General features: G+C 43.2%; 1 protein-coding gene across 1 annotated transcript in view; it reads right to left on the bottom strand.

Moving 5' to 3' along the window:
* ANKDD1B (ankyrin repeat and death domain containing 1B) overlaps positions 1 to 22,968 on the bottom strand; it is a 79,605-nt gene that overhangs the window by 14,193 nt on the left and 42,444 nt on the right. The window contains exons 4-11 of the mRNA XM_019517711.1: positions 16,910 to 17,008; positions 16,709 to 16,813; positions 15,648 to 15,746; positions 12,342 to 12,440; positions 10,965 to 11,063; positions 9,643 to 9,741; positions 7,258 to 7,356; positions 3,429 to 3,527 (exon numbers count right to left, since the gene is read on the bottom strand). Coding sequence (XP_019373256.1) covers positions 3,429 to 3,527; positions 7,258 to 7,356; positions 9,643 to 9,741; positions 10,965 to 11,063; positions 12,342 to 12,440; positions 15,648 to 15,746; positions 16,709 to 16,813; positions 16,910 to 17,008 — 798 coding nt within the window. The remainder of the gene's footprint in view (positions 1 to 3,428; positions 3,528 to 7,257; positions 7,357 to 9,642; positions 9,742 to 10,964; positions 11,064 to 12,341; positions 12,441 to 15,647; positions 15,747 to 16,708; positions 16,814 to 16,909; positions 17,009 to 22,968) is intronic.

The raw sequence follows: 22,968 nt of genomic DNA, 5'->3' as shown, positions 1-22,968 counted from the left end.
GTCAGGGTGGCTAGGACCTGGAACCAACTTCCAAGTGAAGTTGTGCTGGCTCCTACCCTGGGGGTCTTTAAGACAAGGCTAGACAATCACTTTGCTGGGGTCGTTTGACCCCAGTACTCTTTCCTGCCATGGCAGGGGGTCGGACTTGATGACCTGCTCAGGTCCCTTCCAACCCTACTAACTATGAAACTATGAAACTGCAGGGTAATCTGCTACCTGCAAGTGCAGGTATTAAATTAACTTCACGGTATTGACTGCACAGTAGCCTACATGTAGATGGCCAACAGGGAGCAACTATGCTCCCAGCCAGCCCAGGCAGCAGAGAACAATCCCCTCCCCTGGGAGCTGCCTGTTGCTGGGGTGGACTCTGAGCATGAAGCCAAGCCGGGACATTGTCCCCCTGCCCCAGCAGCAGGCAGGTTCCCAGCCCTGGCTCCACGATCGGAACCGGGAGCTGATTAGCACGGGGATCAAGTCCGTTGCTGCCCCCTGCCTCGACATAGGAGTGGGGAGCTGATCAGTTCCAGGATGGGGGAGCTAAAAGTGGGGCAACTAACAGTGAGCCCCCAAGTGGGCAGAGTATCCCCACCAAGCCAGGGGCAGCCATGAGCTGTCCCACTGGGGGAGCAGCTAGCACTGATCGAGGCATAGGGCTGGGAAAGAGCTACAGGGGAGGGGACTCTTTCCAGCCCCCTGCCCTGATCGCCTGATCAGGGCACAGGGCTTGGAAACAGCTGCAGGGGAGATGCGCAGCCCAGAGCCCTAGACAGGTACAGGTCCTGGTCAGCTATGGGGAAACCCTCCTGGGCACAGAGCTTGTCCCCATGTGCGTGGGGTGGGAGAGCTCTGCAGCAGCAGCACTCCCGCTCCATGCACATCACAACCCCTCTCTGACAGCACCTAAGCTAGCATCCAGGGGGAACTCCCCTGGCTGCTGCAGCGGGGCAGAGCAGTGTGGGAGCAACCCTCTCCAGGCTGCTCCCATTGGGAGCAAATCTGCTCCAAAGAGGGAGCATATGTAGACATGCTCCCCAGTAGGCTTACTGTGTAGTATTTTTACTGTGCAATAAGCCTACTTCAAATTAATTGCATATGTAGATACGCCCATTAAGACCTATCAGAACTCCCTGTAATTATGGAATAGCTTACCCCTCCCATTGGTAGACATGGAGGAGCTGCTACCCCAGTAACTAAAAGCAGTACTGGCTCTTCCTCTGACTACTTTTCTTGTGGCTTCTGGCTCCTGTTACCTGACTCTAAAGGTTATAGGGATTTAATGCTGAACCAGGCACTGAAACTTAATTTTTAATGTTTGACTTCTCATCCGTCTTTAACAGGAGCAGGCAAAATATGGCCTGCGGGTCAAATCTGGCCTGCCAGGCCATTCTATCTGACCCGCAGGGCTCCTAAAAATTTAGAAAATTAATATTTATCTGCCCCTGGCTGCCTGTCAAAGATGACAAGGTGCCAGCAGTGGCAGAATCCAGGAGGAATCAGTGGCAGGGCCCAGTGGCAGCAGCAGCAAGGCCCACTTGCCCCCCCCTCCCAACGCCAGCCCCCCAGTCTCCAGCCAATAGCTTCTGCCTAGCAGAGGCTTCTGGCCTGGGACCCTAGAGCTGTTCCCTGCCTCCCTCCATTGGACAGTGGAGAGCCAGATAAGAATGGGGTGGGGGGAGGAAGGGGAAGCAGGAGCCAGCCAGCACCATGTGGTTCCCAGCTGGCTCCTGCTGTGCCATGCAGTCCCAGCCATGCAGCTGCGACAGTTCAAGGCAAAGGGAGGGAGCAGTGGTGACAGGTGGGGAAAGAAGGGAAGCAGCAGGGGAAAGGCACCAGTGGCAAGCATGGTGGGAGGAAAGTGGCAGCACGTGGGAGCTCAGGACCCCGGGGGTCAGGGACAGTGGCAGCAGGAGCTAGCTGGGAGCCACAGGGGCCAGGTTGGCTCCTGCTGTGTTCTGCAGTCCCACCATTGCAATTGGGAATCATGCAATGCCAAAAGGTGCCTGGCCAGCTCTGTGCTGCATGACGCAGTTGCCAGCTGCAATGCTGGGACCACAGAATGCAGCAGGAACCAACCCAGCCCCTGCAGTTCCCAGCTGGCTCCTGTTGCTGCTTCTACTGTGGGGCCATGCACCTGCAACTCCCATACTCGCACTGGGGGAAGCCCCACACTGGAGCCAGCTGCCTTCCCTGTCCCTGGACTCCACTGGGAGTGGAGGGATACCTGCCCCCTGCTACGCCATGGAGTCCAGCGTGGGGCTTCTTCAGGTGCAAGTGTGGGAGCTGCAGGCATGTGGCACAGAGCCCCCATGATAGAGGCAGCCGGGCAGTTTGTGCTCCTTGCTGCCCTGTACGCAGTGCTTCCTGGAGCCACACCCTGCCAGGCGCCAGTGCCTGCACCAGACACAAGCTTTCTGAGTGCCCCTGCTTGCTGCTACTGCTGGCAGCAGAAGCTGTGTACCATGTAGGGAAGTGGGTGGGGGGTCCCCACACCCCCCACCATCCCTCACACCCCACAAACTTCACACACCCACACCCTGCCCCCACAACCTCCCCATATATACACACAGCCCAACATACCCTATGCCCTCCCACATAGCCATAACCCCTCACAACCCCCCACCCCACCATACACCCCCGCCACACACACAATATAAAAGAATGAGACTTAATTTTTTAGTTATTATCCAATCCCTTCTATATATAGTACACAAACACAAATCATGAAAAATATTTTTTGTGATTAAATTAAAATGTTTTAGTAGGTGTTTGACTTTTAGTATATGATTTGTTTTTTTTCTGGTTCTAAGATGGCAACCCCCCACTTCCCAAAAGGAGTATTTCTGAGGGGCAAAAGGAGAGACTTCTGGTGGCAAAAGTCAGGGGTTAGGGGGCAGGATTTCTAGTCTCAATACGGTGACCAGAGGGCGGGGCAACTGTCAAGGGGCAGGGCTACCCATGCGGCCCTCAACAGCTCACCAAAACTTGTTAAGCAGCCTTCCAACTGAAATAATTGCCTGCCCCTCCTGTACAAGCTGGTACTTGGATGACAGAGTAACATCTGTGAGGCTTGGGTGTGGCTATAGGGGAGGATGGAGGCCACAAATAGCTCATAAGGCAACTGATGCTCTGAGGCACTAATAGGGCTGACTAACAGCAGAGCTGCACTGGGCTCACTCTGGGACCCTGGGGGCAGCCCCTCAAAACTTTATCAGTTACATCAAAGTATGGCATAAGAGGTAAAAAGGGAGGGTACCTGAGGAGCCAGAATGAGGACAGGAGTTGAATGGACCCCAGGGGGCATCACAACCTCCCTGGGGGCCTGTTCCTGACACAAGTATTTAGAAAATCTGATTCTTACATATTTAGAGAGGAGGTCACCATAAAAATGAACCCGTTGCCTTAGCATTTATGTACATAATGTGATATACCTTATCTGCAATCTTGAGATCACACCCTGCCTTCAGCAACAGTTCCACTAGTTCAACATTGCCAAGATCAGCTGCCAGATGTAGAGGGGTTTGTTGCCTCTGGAATGAATAATAGAAAATAAATACAATAAACCAATGCCTCACTGGAAAGAAACCAGACCCAATTAAAATCCAAAGACAGTTTACCATGACAGCATATACTTAAATGGATAATACTATGCAGAATGAAGTTACCTAACACTTGAATGACCAAACTTTCAGCTGTCTTTTCAGAAAAGAAAAACAGGCCTTGGTTTTTCAAGCAATGCATTCACAAACTATAAAAGTCCTTGTACAATAGGAATGTAGTAGGTTTGTCACATATTCAGAAATATTTTGGCCTGCGTTTAAGTTATGCTTACATAGGTTAGAACTGGGAATGGAGAAAACTATACAATTTCTCCTGTTGGAAATGTTTCAAGCTAGCTGCAAGCCCAGCTGTAGATCATGATTATTGCCCCTTCATCCTTTCTTTGCCTTTTCCAAACACCTGCTTCAATAAACTACATTTTTGGACAGAACTGCAAACAGGCCAGTGGGATTTTATGAATTATTTATTGACTCTTCTGAAGAGAACAAGGGCCCATCTTGCTTAGAATATGGAAAGCTTAACTGTAAGCATGGGCTCACACTGGGGAAGGTGGAGACCTTGTCCAAAGCTCTACAGGACATGAAAGACTTGTAATGAAGCTACCCAGTGGAAAAATAATAGAGAGTTCTGGCAAAGATTAAGCATTACAAGAGATCATTATGATCATCTAGTCTGACTTCCTCAATAACATGGGCTGTAGAACTTTCTCCAGTCAACCTTCTCAATCAAGCTCATAACTTCTCACAACTGTAAGAAATCTATCCAGTCTTGATTCAAAGACTTAAAAGTGATGATGAATCTGTCATCTCCCTTTGTAAGTAACAGCATATTCCATGGAAAGCTTCTGACACAGAAATGTGTATCAGGAAAAAGGCAGAGAGAGGGATACAGGATCTAGAAATAAATACATGGATCTGGTATTGTATTTGAAATCATGAACCAAGGCACAAAGACTGTACCCATTACTAGAGGGGTGCCATGGTATAGCTCCATTTCATACACTGCATCATGTGCCTCCAGTAAGATCTGTTTTGTTTTTCTACAGAATTTCATTAAATAAAATAAGAATTGTGGTGGGTGATATCTTTTATTGGACCAACTGCATGGCTGGGTACTGTGATACCCAAAAGCTTGCCTATGTCTATCCCAGTCATGCACTTCATCCAATAAAAGATATCATCCACAAGAATATTCGCCTCCCGCTTATTTCTTGGACCATCATGGCAATAACCTCACCTCAACACTATCATTACCATATTTACTCCAATCTATGATGACTCTGAATTTAAAATGACACCCCAGTAATTAGATTCTATATGTGGAAAATGTATAAATTTGTTATATTCCAGGCATAGAATCTAAGTATTGGAGATAGTCTGGAATTCATCTGTCCCCACTGTTACAGCAGAGAAAGCAGTGGTTGGGGGTGGGTCAGGTGCCCCCCTTGTCCTCTGCCCCCAACTTCTTCCCCCTGCAACCTTCCTGCCCCACCTACCACCTGAACCCCTCACCCCAAGCTCCCCACATAGCCTCTGCACCTCCTTCTTCCTCTCCCTCCAGTGTCTGCCCTTCTCCCCCTGACTCCCCAGTCTCTGCCTTTGCCCCCCACCCCCTTACTGTCAGATGCTGTTTGGTCTCTATTCCTTCCCCAGAGCACACAACATGAAAGCGCAGCCCTTGCTAGACCAAGCAGCACTGGCAGTGATGCTGAGGCACTGGGTAAGGGACAGTTTTCATTTGCTCTGTGCTGGGAGGGAATCCAGCCTGAGCTGGAGCTGAGCTGCACCTAACAATAATGGAAGAAGATGGCGGGTAGAAGCTGTAGAAAGCAAGTGGGAGCGGGGGGGAGGGGAAGGTGGCTGCTGTGGGTCTGATTCTGGCTCCAACCTGGGCTTAGGGTCAGAGTCAGAGCTGCAGCAGCTGCCTGCCTTCTACCCCTCCATTCTGTGTGGGAATTTAAGATGAGGGGCTTTTTGCCCTCATGATGACTGGGGGGGAGGGGGAGGGACTTTGTGTTAGAGTCGAATAAATGTGGTAAGTAAAAAAACCCCACATTTATTCGATTATATTCAGTAAATAAACCATAAAACCCCATTGGCCTGCTTGTAATTTCATTCTGCACAAGATTTTACTTGATACATAGAGGAATTTAACTCTGGTAATAACCACTCCAGTGACCAACTGGCACTTCCCAATTCCCTTTTGCCAAGTGTTTGCCTCTTGCTTATGTCTAGTGGCAAGATAACTTATTTGATTTGTTTGACTACTATGAAATATAGGAAAGTATTTCACACCTTTGGAAGCACCACTGCTGAAGATAAGGCATATCGCCATTTATAGGAGTCACATATAAGATTCAGCATCTCCAGACTCCTACTTTTGGACTGAAATATCAGGAAGCACCAGCACAAAGTTTCCACATAAAACCTTACCTCTGTTCCATTGTGCAATGCCCTATGACACCATTTGACAGGATGACCACTTACTTTTCCTCATATAAAATATTATACGTTGTTCTGCAGTCTGATATATAATCATAGTACCTCTTAGTGGCATGTATTTCTCCAAGTATGCTAGAAACAATGGGTATGAACAAATGTATGTTTGGACCTAACTTCATCCAGGATCAAAGTTGGAGAGATTTAGCTTACTTCTATTACTACAGGATCATGCATAAATAATAGCTCCAGCGTTTTCAAGCAATATCTCCCTTTCTTTTGAAGCAGCTCCAAGTGTACATTTGGTCATATGCTATTAAAGTCCCAAGATGAGCCTGAAGAGTTTTCAGAACTGTTTATTCTATGGCATTATTTGACACATAGTATGTTGTCCTTTAATTAAATTCAGTATTTATTTTATTTAACTGCTTTGATTCAGACTATGCAAAACGATGCTGCTCTCAGGCCCTAGGTTCCTATAAAGGATTAAATATGTAATCTATGTAATCCATGACAGTAATGGAGAAAGGATAAAGGATAAAGGATAAAGTAGCAGATCCAACAAAACTAAGTTCTTCCTCAGAAAACACTATGATCCACAGAAGACAGAGCAATTATGGGTTTGGTGCTTCCTGATTTGTTAATGCTTAATTGTTTTCAGACAATGTTCACTGCTTTTGTTTACAGGAATAATAAATACCAGAATCTGGAACTGTTTGATTAGAACATACAGGAGTCACACTTAAGCAAGAGAAAGTGCTTGTGCTGATCACATTTTTTATACATGACACCAATTTTTCAACCTTGAAAATTAACTGGAGCTTGAAAGAGGCTGGGACCCTGAAAGGTGCCTCATTTGACATGTACCACAGAAGATCAGTTTTAAATGGGGCATTATTTCTTGTAGGGACAACAATGGCCTCCCAACTTAAATCAACATGCTGAAGTGAGTGTGTCGTTCACTTCAAAAACTTTGATTCACTTTAGCAATATGTTAAATACAAAAGTAGGGTATTCAAGTATGAAACAAGCTACATCTTTTCTGAATATTATGTTGCTACCTGTCTCTAAGATAGTACCAGTAGGGCAAGTGGGCTGAACAAGACATATGCAAATGAGTATGAGACAAATGCCTCTTTATCCCTCTTTTTCTACTCTGACCTTAAAAAGAGATATTAAAATAAATAGCCATTTATAAAAAGTATAAAAAATACATTCTCTTCTTTCATACAGAAATAATTTTGCTTCGCAATTTGCTTACCTGATCCAAACAGTTTATGTCATGATTGGCATCCAAGAGAGTATTTACTACAGAAAGATGATTGTTGATGACAGCTATGTGGAGAGGGGAATTTTTCTGCTGTAGAGAGAAATGAACTAACTATTAGGCTAGGACATGTACATCAAGAGTGGCATTCAAATAATACAGGAGGATTCCATTAAACCCTGCCACTCAGATTTGAAACAGGGCATAATGCAGTAATAATTTTGCCTGATTATGCTTCCTCGTTGTGAAGAAACTTCTCCTCTTAGCCCTAAAAGAAAAAGTCACACCATTCCCTGTTTCTGAACCCATATTTGTGAACAGCTCTTTCAGTCAAAATCCATTACCATGATTGCCAGTTGCTTTGCACAATGTGATATAATGGAGAAAGGTCCCATGCAAAAAGAACTGCTGGAATGATGCCTCGGAGATGAAGTATCACTTGCTATAAAAATATATATTTCAATGTTTTCTGAATAAAGTTGCTTGCACTTCTGCAAATAAATAAAGCTGTGTTGAAGGGCTACTTCTTCATTTTTATTACAGTACAAAATTATTTTGTTGTTCCCAAGAAAGACATTGAAGAGCCATTCAATTTCATTTGAATTGTCCGCTGGGCTTAGAGCTAAGTGAATACTTTTTATCAGGTAAGTTATTGATATGAGGGGCCCTATCCCCTGTAGATGCACACAGGTGCACGGGACTGTTCACGGAAACCCAATTGCAAAGCCTTGTCCCTAATCTCTTTTTGTTCATTAATTACCTAGAGCAACTTACAAACAGCAGGTAAAGAAAACTGTAATTATTCACTGCACAATGACACTGAGTAATTCTTTGTCTGGAGACTGTCTACAAGCAGTTCATTATAAGCACTTCATATTCACAATGTGCTGGCTTGTGTTTTAGTTGAACATGTAGGTCATATGGTGGCATTTCTGCTTTCCCTGCAGACCTGATCTGGAATTGCAATTGTTCAAAAACAGACTTAATGAGCATGACTCCAGATCAGGTTTCTGGGGTGATAGATCAAGTCCAAGAGTTGAAAATCCGCTTTCTACGAATATTCTCTAACAATCATTTAAAATATGTTGCTTTGGTGAGAATATTTGCTAGTAAATTATCTTGGTAGACTATTAGTGTAAAAGGAACACAGCTGGAAATTAAATTTTACTATGCAAGTGATTTTTAGTGGAAAAAAATGAGGTATTTACCCAACAGATTGGTTAGGAATGAATCTGCGAGTCTTAAATAGATTTAAAAAATAATTCAACACCACTACCATATAGGTAGTGTTAACATAAACCACATCCATTTTAAATAACTATACTACATTATAATATTTTAAAAAAATACAACTCTCATTCAACTTTTTACTGTGAATATTGCAAAAATAAAAACCTGATATTTAAGGGAATAAAATAATTGTTCCTTTAATGCTAAAATATAAAACAAATGCTTAGGCCATTTATATTACAAAATCCAGATATTTTATTTTAATATTATAATGTAGTATAGTAGTGCCCAGGCTTCTGGCCCTGTGGGCTGGATAAGTGGCAGGGGGTCAGTCTGTGGGCTGGATCCCACACTGTGTTGGTCTGTAAATATGATCCCACACACTGGCTTGACCTGCATGCTGGATATGGCCATACACCAGTTGCAGTCATGTGGTGATTCAACCCTCCATGCTTGGACCCGGCCACCGAGCACCCGCATATGCCAGTCCAACCATGCGTTGGTGCAATATAACACACAGGGCCATGTTATCTGGTCTGCGGGACTCCCCACAGGCCCATAAATTTGGCAACTTAGGAGTAGCAATTAATGATGCCACTGCTCATCCACTTCCGTATTTCCTAACACATGGGAAGCCTGGGGGGCTAAATGGCTCTGTGGGCCAGATCTGGCCTGAAGGCTGCAGGTTGAGTACCATTGCTTCAGTACAATAAAGTCATTTTCAGGATCATGGTAAATCTCAAATATAATAAAAAATCCCATGCCTAAAATGGCACACAATTTGAATTTTATAAAATGTCATAGAACAAAACAAAATCAAGGTAGGATTTTACATAGATTCTGATGGGATTCTTTTTAAGCAGAGTGTATGAGGACATTAAGGTGTTTTCCCCATTTAAATAATGAACTTTGCAAAGCAGGAGCTATCTGCAATGTTATAATTACACCTAGCTTAAAGGCGCTCTAAGATTGTTGGTTCCCACATACGGCAACATCATCAATGCCATTTACATTAAAATAGTTAATGATAGAATAAGTAACCCTATGACCCTATGACCAGTAGAATTCTAATAAAAGGTAATCAAGAAAGATAAACCATGCTAGACAACCATGGAAGTCACACTGAAAGAATTACTTTTATATGCTCACCTCAGGTTTAGTGACGAGATCTATATTTTTACCAATAAGAAATGTGACTAAGGATTCATGTCCATTCTGTGTTGCAATATGCAAAGCATTATTGTTGTGCTAAAAGAAACAAACAAAGGGCTTTTTAATCACTGGAACTAACTCAGAGTATTAAGGGAAATTCTTTTTTTAAGATGGCTACCCATACAGATGAAGCTTCAGTTTAAAATTGTGCTATTAGTCAAAAAGTGCTTATAGTAAAATGACGAAGTAGGAGATCAAATCACACAACATATCAATATGAATGTTTACTGGAATATGACACTGGTAGCTGGCAAAATAGGTTTCTAAAAATTCAACTCTCCTCTGATCTATTCTCAGGAAAAAGAAGATCCAACTTATTCAGCTACCCTTTGCCACTGAAAATGAAGATTTCCCTGTATCTCCCAATCCTGTAGATTGGTGTGACCTTTAACAAATAACTACGCTCACGTTTGCACACTTCCCAAACTTCTGAAAAAACCTTCTGTTAACACTTTGGCCAAAAGAAGCAAGAATGGGCTTTTTGACAATGAAACCTAGAAAAAATTATACTGTAGGTAAAAAGTTACCCTGGTGGATGGTGAATTATCAAATGCTGCAGTGACTCTAAACTAAAACATATCAGAAATATGTTTAGATTTTAAATGGAATTAGAGTGTTGTAGCTGTGATGGTCCAATAAATGTATAAAGGTGAGGAATTTTTTGTGATATCTTTTATTGGACCAACTGTATAGCTGGGAGAGAAGATAGATAAGCTTTTGGGCCCAAACTCCCCTTCCTCAGGTTTCTCCCCCAATAATATAGTTAGTTTAATAAAAGAAATAACAAAAAAACACTCACCACTTATATTTACTACATGCAGCAGCCACTGTCCCTTCTGCTATCAGAACATGCTTCTGTTCTCAGTTTTTTAGGGACCAAGAGGTTCACCTCAAATTCCTGTGCTAAGCCAAGACCATTAAACAAATGAAAATTGAACCTGAATCCAGGAATCAGATGTGGACAACATGTTTATCATCAGCTCAGTTGTTATACACTGCCAAAAATGCAGATTTTTCAATTACCTCTGGTGATTACTTTTCCAAGCCATATGTTTTATTACTGAATATAAAGTAAATAAAAAAGGCTCAACACAACATAAATATCTAGTGTAATTTTTTCCACTTTCTTAAAGTCCTATTAAAAATATTGTTTCCCTGTCCTTACAAAAAATATTTGCCTTTAGTGCACAGAACATGGCCCTTCACAGAGTCTAGGATGTCCCATTAACCATACCTGCAAAGAAATATTATACACATACTTTATTAGAAATGTTGATGTCGCCTCCTGCTTCCAGTAACATCTCAACACAGTTTTCATGACCTCCTTTGACAGCCAAGTAAAATGGTGTTTCTCCATTCTAGCCCAACATAATAAAAAGAAAAATGTCTGTTAACATTCAATCTGTGCAACTGTGAAACAGATTTAGTTTGCCATGTTATGTGGTGCATATGATATACAAGCTTAGCCAGAGTGATACAGAATACGGAGAAAATGAGGTTTGGTAATAATATCTGAATCCTTTGTTATTAACATGTGCATGGTTACAACAAAAATTTCTAATATATCCTTATACTAATCTAGTACAAATATACACAAGCTCTATTTTCATATTTTTATTGCGTTTGTGTGTTTAAAATCCCCACACACTACTAGACACAACTATGACTACAGATTGCAATGACAAACACACCAGTAAAACAATATTGCTATGGGTGTGATATGTACTGGATCTATCCAGTACATATCACAAGTGCCAGAAATTAGTTTTTGTCAGCCCAATTTTGCGTATTTCTGATGTGTTCTTGATTTTGGCATCAGCTAAAAGGAGCAGTAAACCTCCTACATTTTTATTTTTTAGATTGAATAAAAATCAATCCATAGCCCTAGTGAGTCTTTAGAATAAATGAGATACACAGCACAGTTACCTAAAATCCTTGTTTCTCATTTTTACTTAATACTTGTGCATATTTAAAGTTACCCCACCATTTCAACGTTCACTGTAGCATTAGTCATTTCTAACTTTCTCTCACTTACCAAGGTGGGGATATTTTGGTTGGTATTTTAGTAAATTGGGTGCTAATGAAAGGAATGAGCCTGACAATCATGGAGTTGAAAGACCTCTGTTTAACCACAGAACAGACCCGGTACGTGCAACACTTGCAGTAGCAGCAACACTTTTATCATGTCACTCTGGCAATGGACAAGGTCATTCAGGAAGGACCACACTGAGGTGCAGTTTGTGTCCCGTTAATCCATGACCTCTCTGCTGAGACAGCAGAACAGAGTGCCAGCCAGAGTGGAGATTTCTGTGATGTGCCCATCTGCTCATTATGTATAAGTCACTTCATTACAGAGTGGGCAACAGATGACAGCATCTTCCATACCCTACTGACCCCCAAGCTGGATGAAAGCAGAAACATTGAAGTAAAAATCTATGGCATCTCTTCATTCTCCTTTGTTGACTTAGCACAAAGGCTTAAAGGAACTTTGATGCATGCATGCTCTGTGCTGACTAGTTTATAGAAACTCTATTTACTTTACAGCTATTTTGGTTTTATTTTTAAATCTTGGCTTTTATGTTTGCCTTGCATACATTTTACCTTTATTTCCCTCAGCATCTTCTGTGTATTCTCACCTCATTGAGTTCATTTATTTCTTCCCATTGATTCAGCAGAATTTCCACCACCTCGCTGTGACCATTTTTAGCAGCTAAATGCAGTGCAGTGTTCCCTTCCTTTAAATGTAAACATCCAGAAACATAATGTAAGCCCCAAATTAAGTACAGTGTGTTCCAATTACAAGAAAACAATAGCTTCTGGACTTTAGGGAGATATTTAAACACAAGGCACTGTGGTGTCTTCATCTACTGGACATACACAATATCAGATCATAGGCCTGCACCTCAAAAAGGGAAGAAGCAGTTCTATGGGATATTTAGATATTTTCCCAATACTGAGGAAGTCTGAATTAGCGCAGGGAAAGGAAGATGTAAGGATGTAGTGGCTGTATCAGTCTCTCTGCAACTTCCCTGAAGTTTTCGAAGTATCCACCTATGGAATGGCCTGAAATCTCTGCCTACCCTGCAACCAAGTAAAGAAAACCCAGCCCTCAAGAGGGTAAGGCAGAGGGAAAATTGTAAAGTGTCTCCAATGGAATTTTGTTCCATTTTACAGATGTATCCATGAAAGGAATCTAGGTCTGGCTAAAAGCATCTTAAAAAGCAACACCTTACAAAGCTTGAGGGCCAAAACCTCAGTTGGTGTAAAATGGTGTAGTACCACTAAAATAAATGAAGTTATCTTCCCTGTTTTTCCCCTGCCTTACACCATGCTCAGATATTTACAAAAAGAAAACAACAAAAAGAAAACAAGCACACACACCTATGGTAAACAGCAGTGTGAGAAGAACTATGGGCACCAACAGATGTGCACACTCCCCCACCCCTCCACCCCAACTCCCAGCTCTGGGGCTGTCAGGAGGAAGGGAGAGGGGGAAAGCAAGCTGCTGGCTGTGGTTTGATACCTTGATGCCTGAGCTCAGGGGGGTCACAAGGCAGAGAGGTCCTGCAGCTCAGGCTGGGCAAACCCCAGCTGGCAGCTTGCTCCCCCTCTCCCATCCCTTCCTGCTGATAGCCCCAGGGGCAGGGCTGGGCCACATTAGCGTATCTACTACTATTCCCCCCAGCTTGGTGTCAACTGCAAACTTGCTGATGATGTACTCTCTGCCATCTTCCAGGTTGCTTATGAAGACACTGAACAAAACCAGGCCTGGGGCCAACCCCTGGGGCACTCCACTTGATACCAGCTGCCAACTAGACATCAAGACATTTATTACTACCCTCCAAGCCTGATGCTCCAGCTAGTTTTCTATCCATCTTACAGTCCATAAGCCCATACTTCCTTAGCTTGCCTGCCAGAACGTTCTGGGAGACCATATCAAAAGCCTTGCTAAAATCAAGGTATACCACATTCACTAGTCTCCCCTCATCCACAGAGCCAGTCATCTCATCACAGAAGGCAATCAGGTTGGTCAGGCATGACTTGCCCTTGGTGAATCCATGCTGACTGTTGCTAATCACCTTCTTCTCCTCCACCTTCTTCTCCTCCTCCAAGTGCTTAGAAATAGATTCCTCAAGGATCTGCTCCATGACTTTTCCAGGGACTGAAGTGTAGGTGACTGGTCTGTAGTTCCCTGGATCCTCCTTTTCTTAAATATGGGCACTATGTTTACCCTTTTCCAATCATCCGAGACCTCTCCTGATCATCCTAAGTTTTCAAAGATGATGGCCAGTGGCTCTGCAACCTCATCAGTCAACTCTCCCAGCACCCATGGGTGCATCCCATCTGGCCCCGTGGAATCGTATATGTTCAGCTTTTCTAAAGAGTTCATAACCTGTTCTTTCGTTACTGTTGGCTGCTCACCTCCTCCCCAAACTGTGCTGCCAGTTGCAACAGTCTGGGAACTAACCTTACCTGTGAAGATTGAGGTGAAGAAGGCATTGAGCACTTCAGCCTTTTCTGCATCCTCTGTCATAAGGTTGTCTCCCACATTCAGTAAGGGCCCCACACTTTCCCTGATCCTCCTCTTGCTACTGACATACTTGTAGAAATCCTTCAAATCTCTTGCTAGCTGCAACTCCAATTGTGATTTGGCCTTCCTGACTTCACCTCTGCATGCCCAAGCAATGCTCTTATACTTGTCTCTATTTGTCCAAGTTTCCACTTCTTATAAGCTTCCTTTTTGTGACTTAGTTTACTGAAGAGTTCTCTGATAAGCCAAACTGGGTTTCTGCCATACTTGCTAGTCTTCCTACACGTTGGCATGGTTTGTTCCTGCACCCTCAGTAAGGCTTCTTTCAAATACAGCCAGCTCCCCTGGATGCTTTTTCTCCTCAGGCTGGCCTCCCAGCGGATCCTGCCCATCAGTTCCCTGAGCAAGTCAAAGTCTTCTTTTCTGAAGTCCAGAGTCCTTACTCTGCTGCTCTCCATCCTTCCTTTCCTTGCTGCCAATGTCACCATGGCCACCTGTCTGTGGGTTCCTGCTCACCACCACCACGCCCCCGCCATTACCGCCACTGCCTGTGGGCAGTCACCGTGCCACTCCAGCCTCAGGAGGCACAAGTCGTTCATGACCCAGAGACTTTCAACAGGCCTATCTCCAGTTTCATACTAGAGTTCTCAACCATCATACAGCTCTTTTATATAAAGTGCAACTCCTACTCTTCTTCCCTGTCTGTCATTCTTGAACAGTTTATACCCATCTATGACAGTGCTCCAGTCATGCGAGCTATCCCACCAAGTCTGTTATTCTGATCACATCATAGCTCCATGATTGTGCAAGGACTTCCAATTCTTCCTACTTGTTTCCCAGGCTCCATGCATTTGTGTATAGGCACCTGAGGTAAGTTGCTGATTGCCCTGATTTCTCAAGAAGTATGAAAACACCTCTCCTGTTGCCCACTCCTGCTTGCTCTTCCTCCAGGTCTCCCACTTTCCTCAGGGCTCGGGCAGTTCAGGAACACCACTAAGTGTCTGTCTGCATCTTTATGTGCCACAATAGCTTTGAAAACCAGGCCTGAAGCAGCATGCCCGAAGTCACACAGGAAGTTGACAGCAGAGCAGAGAAATGAAACCAAGACTCCCAATTCCTAGGTCAGCAGCTTAACTATTCAACCACCTTTCCTCTTCTAGTATTAGCTTTGGATTACATCATCTATATTATTAACAGACATCAAAAAGCTTCCAGATAATAAGCACTGAGAGGTCCAGGGTTCTTCAAGGGTCACCCAGTATCACTAACCTAATCTCTTGGGCTATTCTTATAAATTATACTATTGTCTCCATAGGTGTAAGTCTTTCAGTTACACAAGTAACTACACTGGGCTCACTTATAAACTTTAGGCACCATTATATTTTGATTTATATGGAAAAGAAAAGCTTACCTGATCCTTTTCAGAGGTGAACAGCTTAAGGGAAATCAAACTGTTTATCATGTCAACATGGCCTTTTTCAGCTGCCAGAAGAAAGGGTTTTCTACCTTTCTGGAACAGTGTCATCAGAAGAAAGACATTGATATTGCAGAACTTTCACCAGCTACTAGTATCATGGCTTATATATAATAAAAATATGCTATATTGTTGTGGATAAAAATGTACATATGCTGCATATATATGTAAACATACAAAGATCTGGAGCCTAACTTTGTACAGGAAAAGGAAATTTTCCTCAGGATGAGAACTGAATTAATTACCTAAAAGAAGCATTTATAACCTGACCAAAAAGTCTAAAACAGTAATAATGGAAACAGAAACTGCTCCAAACTGTTACTTCTTTTGGAGACTAACATATTCAGAGGAAGGATAATTTCATTAAAGCATGAGGTTCTCTATAAAGGACATTACAGATGTCCAAAGACTTATTTTTATTATACATTGCATGTGACCAGAATTCTGAAAATACCGTCAGCTACAGATATCTGTGGCAGTCATAGAGGCTGAATCCAATGGCCAGTACTAGACACTTCAGAAGAAGATGCAAGACACTCCATAATGGACAACTATGGAACAACCTGCCCCTGGAGATAAATTTTCTTTCTAATCAGGTCAGTTAGCTTATGGCCTGAAGCATTAGATTTGCTTCCCTGATTAAACGTCTATGTTCCTTTTCCTGACTCTAATGCAAGTTGTGGGGCTGAGAACTTGCACAGTCAGATAAATACAGCCACTGGGGTTCAAAGGTGTTTTGCCTCTTACAGGAGCTTAGCATATTTATTATTGGGGATATGAAACTGCCACTTCACAAGGCAAACTTCTAAAGTGAGATCATAATGCAGCAGGGCAAGAGGAGATATTTGAGCAAAATGCAGGTCCCTTACACTGATAAAAATCTGAAGTTCATATATAATAGCTGACTATAAGCTAATACCCTTCATCACTGAAACAGACCTCACAATCTCAAGGTAACAAACACATAAATCCTACAAGTAACTGGGCATATGCTGTACCTTATCAGGCTTGTTTAATTCATTCAGGCGAAGATCCTGGATAAAGTAATCCACTATTTTAACATTATTGTTCTGAGCTGCGAAGTGCAGGACGTTCATCCCATCCTAAGGAAAATAAAAATAAGCTCTTTAAGATTTGATTAGACTTCCTCTCAACATAAAAACATGTTTAATGTTAGTTAAAATATGACACTGACAAACCTGATTCTTAGTCTTTTGATCAGCACCAGCTTTAACCAACATTTTCATTATGTCTAGGTTTCCAGACCAAGCTGCAAGATGAATTGCTGTCAGCCCATGCTGCAAATAAATAAGAAAGGCAGAAATCATATTTAAAAAACCCAACATGCCACAATTCATAGTCTTATATGATGACTTTGATGAATGGGACAGAGCTGATTTTATTCTCCAGGTTTTAGGGCTTCTCCGCTAATATTGTCACTAGAGATGGGTGGATAAATGTGGACATATACATGGGGGTAACCATTATTTGTTCATGGTGGCTCATTTTATTTTTCTTTGTCCTGTGTTTCTTCCCTTACAGTGCCTCCAGTAAAACTCTTAGGGCACTTTATCCACTTTTGTGCCTCTTCTTCCCTCAGACTCATTAATTAAAAGATGCAGAACTAATTAGCTTAGAAGCTGCACTCTGCTATGGTGGCTTTTGGTTCCAGAGCTAACACAAGCATGACTAGGTTGACTGTCTCTGCACAGCACTTCCTTCTATGATACAGATATCCCCTGAAGTCCTCCAGATCTGTGTAGATAAAGATTTAAAGGACTCTTTATTTTTCCTTCCAACTTGTTCCGTTTGTATATTTGTGTTCACTGCAATGCACACCTTCCCCCAAGGTCTAAAACAGGATGCAGAGACAGTGTGAGGAGCCTGCAGGAAGAATTGGAAAGCCCTGCACAGTCAAGGAACTGTGACGTGATTGAAATAACAGAGACTTTGTGGGATAGCTTGCATGACTGGAGCACTGTCATGGATGGGTACAAACTGTTCAGGAAGGACAGGCAGGGAGGGGAGAAGAGGAGGAGGAGTTGCACTTTATGTAAAAGAGCTGTATGATGGTTGAGAACTCCAGTATGAAACTGGAGATGGACCTGTTGAAAGTCTCTGTGTTAAGGTTAGAGAGGAGAGTAACAAGGGTGATGTTGTGGTGGTTGGTGTCTGATATAGACCACCAGATCAGGATGATGAGGTAGATAAGGCTTCCTTCAGACAAGTGGAAGAAGTTTCCAAAATACAGGCCGTGGTTCTCATGGGGGATTTCAATCACCCCGTCATCTGCTGAGACGGTAATACAGCAGTGTACAGGCAATCTAGGAAGCTTTTGGAGAGCATTGGAGACAACTTCTTAGTACAAGTGTTGGAGAGACCAACTATGGGCCGTGCTCTTTTGACCTGCTGCTCACAGACAGGAAGAATTGTTGGGGGACATGGCAGTGGATGGCAACTTGGGCAGCAGTGACCACGAGATGACTGAGTTCAAGATCCTGAGGAACGGAAGGAAAGAGGGCAGCAGAGTAAGGACTCTGGACTTCAGAAAAGCAGACTTTGACTCCCTCAGGAAAATGGGCAGGATCCCCTGAGAGGCCAGTCTGAGGGGAAGAGGTGTCCAAGAAAGCTGGCTGTATTTGAAAGAAGCCTTACTGAGGGTGCAGGAACAAAGCATCCTGATGTGCAGGAAGAACAGCAAGTGTGGCAAGCACCAGGTTCGCTTAGGAGTGAACTCTTCAGTGAGCTTAACCACAAAAAGGAAGCTTACAAGAAGTGGAAGCTTGGACAAACAATTTGGGAGGAGTATAAGAAATACTGCTTAGGCATACAAGGGTGAAGTCAGGAAGGCCAAAGCGCAACTGGAGTTGCAGCTAGCAAGGAACATGAAGGGTACTAAGAAGGGTTTCTACAAGTATGACAGCAACAAGAGGAAAGTCAGGGAAAGTGTGGGTCCCTTACTGAATTGGGGAGGCAACCTAGTGACAGGTGATGAGGAAAAGGCTGAAATACTCAATGCCTTCCTCACAGGCAAGGCTCCCGGACTGTTGCACCAGGCAGCACAGTTTGGGGAGAAGGTGAGCAGCCAACAGTGCTGAAAAAACAGAATGGAAACTATTTAGAAAAGCTGGACATGTACAAGTTGCTGGCCATTACCTTTGAAAACTCATGGCCATCAGGGGAGGCCCCAGATAACTGGAAAAGGGCAAATATTAGGGCAAATACCATGTTTAAGAGTAGAGATGCTTTTAAGTGGAGCAGAGCTGAACAGGATGAGGGGAGATGCAGGCTACTTGCAGAGGCTCAGGACTCTCCACTCTGCTGCCTTTGCCCCAGAAGCCCCACACTGGCTGCACACCCCCTGCCCACCTGGCAGTGGGGGGCACAACTCACTGCTCCTACTGGTACCAGGCAGGAAGGGAGCCCATGGCCAGTGCAGGGCTTCCAAAGAAAAGGCAGCAGAGCAGAGAACCCAAAGCCTGCAGTGAGCAGCCTGCATCTGCCCCCAAACACAAATTAGGGGGGAGGGGGACACATGCCCCCCATGCCTCCCCCAGGGGTGCCCACAGTGGCAGGGAGTCACCCCCCACCGCCTGGACGAGCCACCTGTGGCTCCATCCCTCTCCCCGCCCTGGGTCCCATGCACTGCCCTGGCTGGGTAGCAACCCCAGCCCCTGCCCCACTCCCTCCAACACCATGGCGGCCTCAATCTGCCCCCCTCCTACACCCCTTCCCCTCCATAGGCCTACCTACAGGGAGCTGCTCTCCATGCTGCCCGGCTGCATTCCTGGCCATATGCGTACGTGCAGCCATGTGGTGCCCCCTGGGTCTCACTCCCAGCAGACTCAAGCAGGGTCCCTTGCAGGCTAGAATGCCGCCCGCCTGCAAGGGGAAATCTGCCATTTCCCAAGGAAACCCAGGCATGGAGGGGCCCCAGCCCTGCAGGAGAGAGGGAACCCAGGTGTCCAGGGCCCTGGCCAGAAGGCATAATTATCAATAAGCGTTATAAGCTACAATAGCCAAAAAGCCAATAGCCAGTAATGTCATTTTCCCTTTTATTGGTGCCAATCCCAAATGCAACTGATATATCGGTGCACTTCTAGATGGTTCCATGAAATTTGTCCTCAATTTCTTTACTGCTCAAAATATATTTAAAAAGCTGGAAAGCAGCAACTAAAAATAATTTATCACAGAGGATATTTTAATGTTGTTCAGAAACAAATTACCCAAACACAGATGATACAGACTTGGAATTCATAGTGATTAAAATTACACAATGCTCAACTCAACAGCAAACTTCCTAAAAGCCCCTTCTGAGTCACTTTTACAGAGGATTATTGTTCAAAGACAATTATCCACTTCTTATAAAATCATTCTGTTAGCATTATATAATACAGTTATTCATTTTAGACTATTTCATATTAACCATGCAGATGGTTTTCAGCTTGTCAGACAAAAGCACATAATAATATAGCTAAATCAGTGTAAACATTTTGCTTACAACATTACAACATTTACTTAAATATTGATATTATTGGAGAGGACAATTAAGTTTCTAAAATACAACTCTATTGTTCCTTGCTTCTATATGCAAGTATTTTATCCCAAGGCAAATTTAGAGCTGCAACACAATCTGACATGCATGAGACATAAAAAAGTTGATTCAGTTGCAAACCCTGGCTGTGGTAAACAGGCTTGGTCGTATGATTTTATATCTACCTTTCAGAAAGACCTCCACAGTTGGTGTAAGGTAACTACTCAGCCATGCTAAAGGCTTTTCAAGATCCCGTTCCATCTCACTTCACCTATAAGGTATATGATCCATTAAGGGAAGGGGAGAGTTTGTGATATGCAAACAGACATCAGCATGCAAATGACACAATGTTCTTCCTTTTGGAACCCAAATGACATATTACATTCATTTTTCCAGTAGCTCGCCCATAAAAGGACTCAAATAGGACTGAGGAGCAAGCCATACGAGGAAAGGCTGACAGATATAGGACTGTTCAGCCTAGAAAAGATAGGACTTTGGGGGAATTTGGTGGCAGCTTACAAATATATCAAGGGTGAGCATCATGGGCTAGGCAAACAACTATTCACCCAAGTGCCCCAGGAGAAAACCAGGAGCAACAGTTATAAACTTCTAGAAGAAGGTTTCAAACTAGATATAAGGAAAAAAATTCTTCACAGTTCATGTGACCAGACTCTGGAATAGACTCCCAGTGGGGGTGGTGCAGGCAACTACCCTGGAGATCTTCAAAAGGAGACTGGACGTACACTTTTCTGGGGTTATTTGACCCCAGCAGTCTTTTCTGCCCAAAGCAGGGGGACTGGACCCGATGATCTCATGAGGTCCCTTCCACCCCTTAACTTCTGTGAATCTGTAAATGAAAACACACTGGCCCAAACTAGTCTAAACAGAATGGAAATGGTACTGGCAGATTAGGAGAAGTCACCTAGTGGATATGGTAGCCATAGTGATTGCCTCTTTGCCTAAGCGGGATTTACCCAGGCTTTCATGAAGATATTTATTTATTTATTTAATGTATATGCCTCTCTACCAAACAAAGCAGTATGTGATTTAGGGGTACACCTCTGCATCTTCCCTTACACTGAAGTGCCAAGGAACTTTAGTTGTTTGAATGCCTCTGTCATCTCACATACAGCATTTATCTTGGTTGTGGACTTTACAGCAATTATTCATGCCTTTTTTACTTGAATATTAGAATATTGTAAAATACTGCATGTGAAACTATCCTTAAAGACCTCTTTGAAGTCACAACTGGTTTTACAGTGGGATAACCTGCTGCTTCCTTAAGCAGAAAAGAGTTACCTTAGTACTTCGAAGACTGTACTGGTCTTACATTCACTTCAGGTTGTTGTTTTTAAAACACAGCTTTACTTATAATATAGTTGCTTCAAATGCCTGTATTGGCTAAAGCTAATTGAGATAAATTCACTTTTCACATACACATACACTACACATACACATTTAATCTAGCACTGTAAGGACGTGTCTACACATCGCTGTGCTTTAGTATTTCCTTTTGGAAGTACTAAAGCACAGCACAGTAACCATCTGTACTGCGACGTGCACAGTAAGTGCATGGTTAAATTTTGCCACTACTTCACTATACCGGTGAACTAAAATGGGGAGCACGCCGCTACGGCGAAGTAGCTGCCAATCATATGTAAACTCATGTGATCGCTATGTCGCCATGGTGCCATGGCGCACATGTAGCACATTGCTACGGCAATGTAGGGTGATTTGTAGATGCACCTCAAACGCCCAATTCTGTATCTATTGAAGTTGATGGCCAATGAAACAGAATATTCTGCAGAACAAAGAGTAGTTTTATTGCAAATGCTTGCCAGAAAACATATGCAACAGTAATAAAATACCCAGGTGGAAGAAACATGGCTATAAAAGTTAAGACTAGTGTCTTGGCACATTTTCCTGATGAAACAAGTCACCTCATTTTTCCTTTTGCTGCTTCCATTTGGATTTCCATTTGCAACAGACAGCCAACAGTTGCACAATTTAATGCATAAGCCTACTCACAAAACAACTTCCTTTCCCTCTCTGGGACTCACCCCTGACTTCATAGTCAAGTGCTTTGCCTTACCTTAACGCCTTACTTTTGTATTTTAGAAACCTATGGATACCACATGTAGGAGAAATAGATCATACAATGAAGTAATCTTAAATTTTACACATAATTATTTGTCCTCCCTGGCTCACAACAAAAACCATAGTCAGGATTTCTCAATATAATTTAATTTCTTTTTTGTGAAAGAACAAAAGCATAAGAAGTTTTCCATGGAAAATAAATATTTAGAAAGGATATAATTATTCCTAGGTACTTTACAAAATATCTCAAACTGAAGTTTTTGAGAAATCTAAACCCCTCTTCTGTCTAAAGGTCCTCAGAATAGTAAATTCCAAATACAGGAAAGGAAAGAAAAACAAAGTCGTAAATGGTTTCATAGTTTCATAGTTAGTAGGGTCGGAAGGGATCTGAGCAGATCATCAAGTCCAACGCCCTGCCATGGCAGGAAAGAGTACTGGGGTCAAACGACCCCAGCAAGGTTGTGTTTAAAAAAATACAAAACCAAATTATTCATACTTTTTTTTTCACAGGCCATCTCACCACACTGAGTTATCTGATGCAGAGACGACTGTAGTAGGGTGAGGGGCCTGGGACAAATCAACAAAGGATTAGCGAGGATTTAGTTAGGAAGCTTCTGGAGGGGCTGG

Source organism: Gavialis gangeticus, unplaced genomic scaffold (assembly GCF_001723915.1).
Source record: "Gavialis gangeticus isolate Ggan-Ray unplaced genomic scaffold, GavGan_comp1, whole genome shotgun sequence".
Classification (NCBI taxonomy): domain Eukaryota; kingdom Metazoa; phylum Chordata; order Crocodylia; family Gavialidae; genus Gavialis; species Gavialis gangeticus.
The sequence above is the reverse complement of the archived record's forward strand: the minus strand, read 5'-3'. Positions and strand labels throughout refer to the sequence as shown.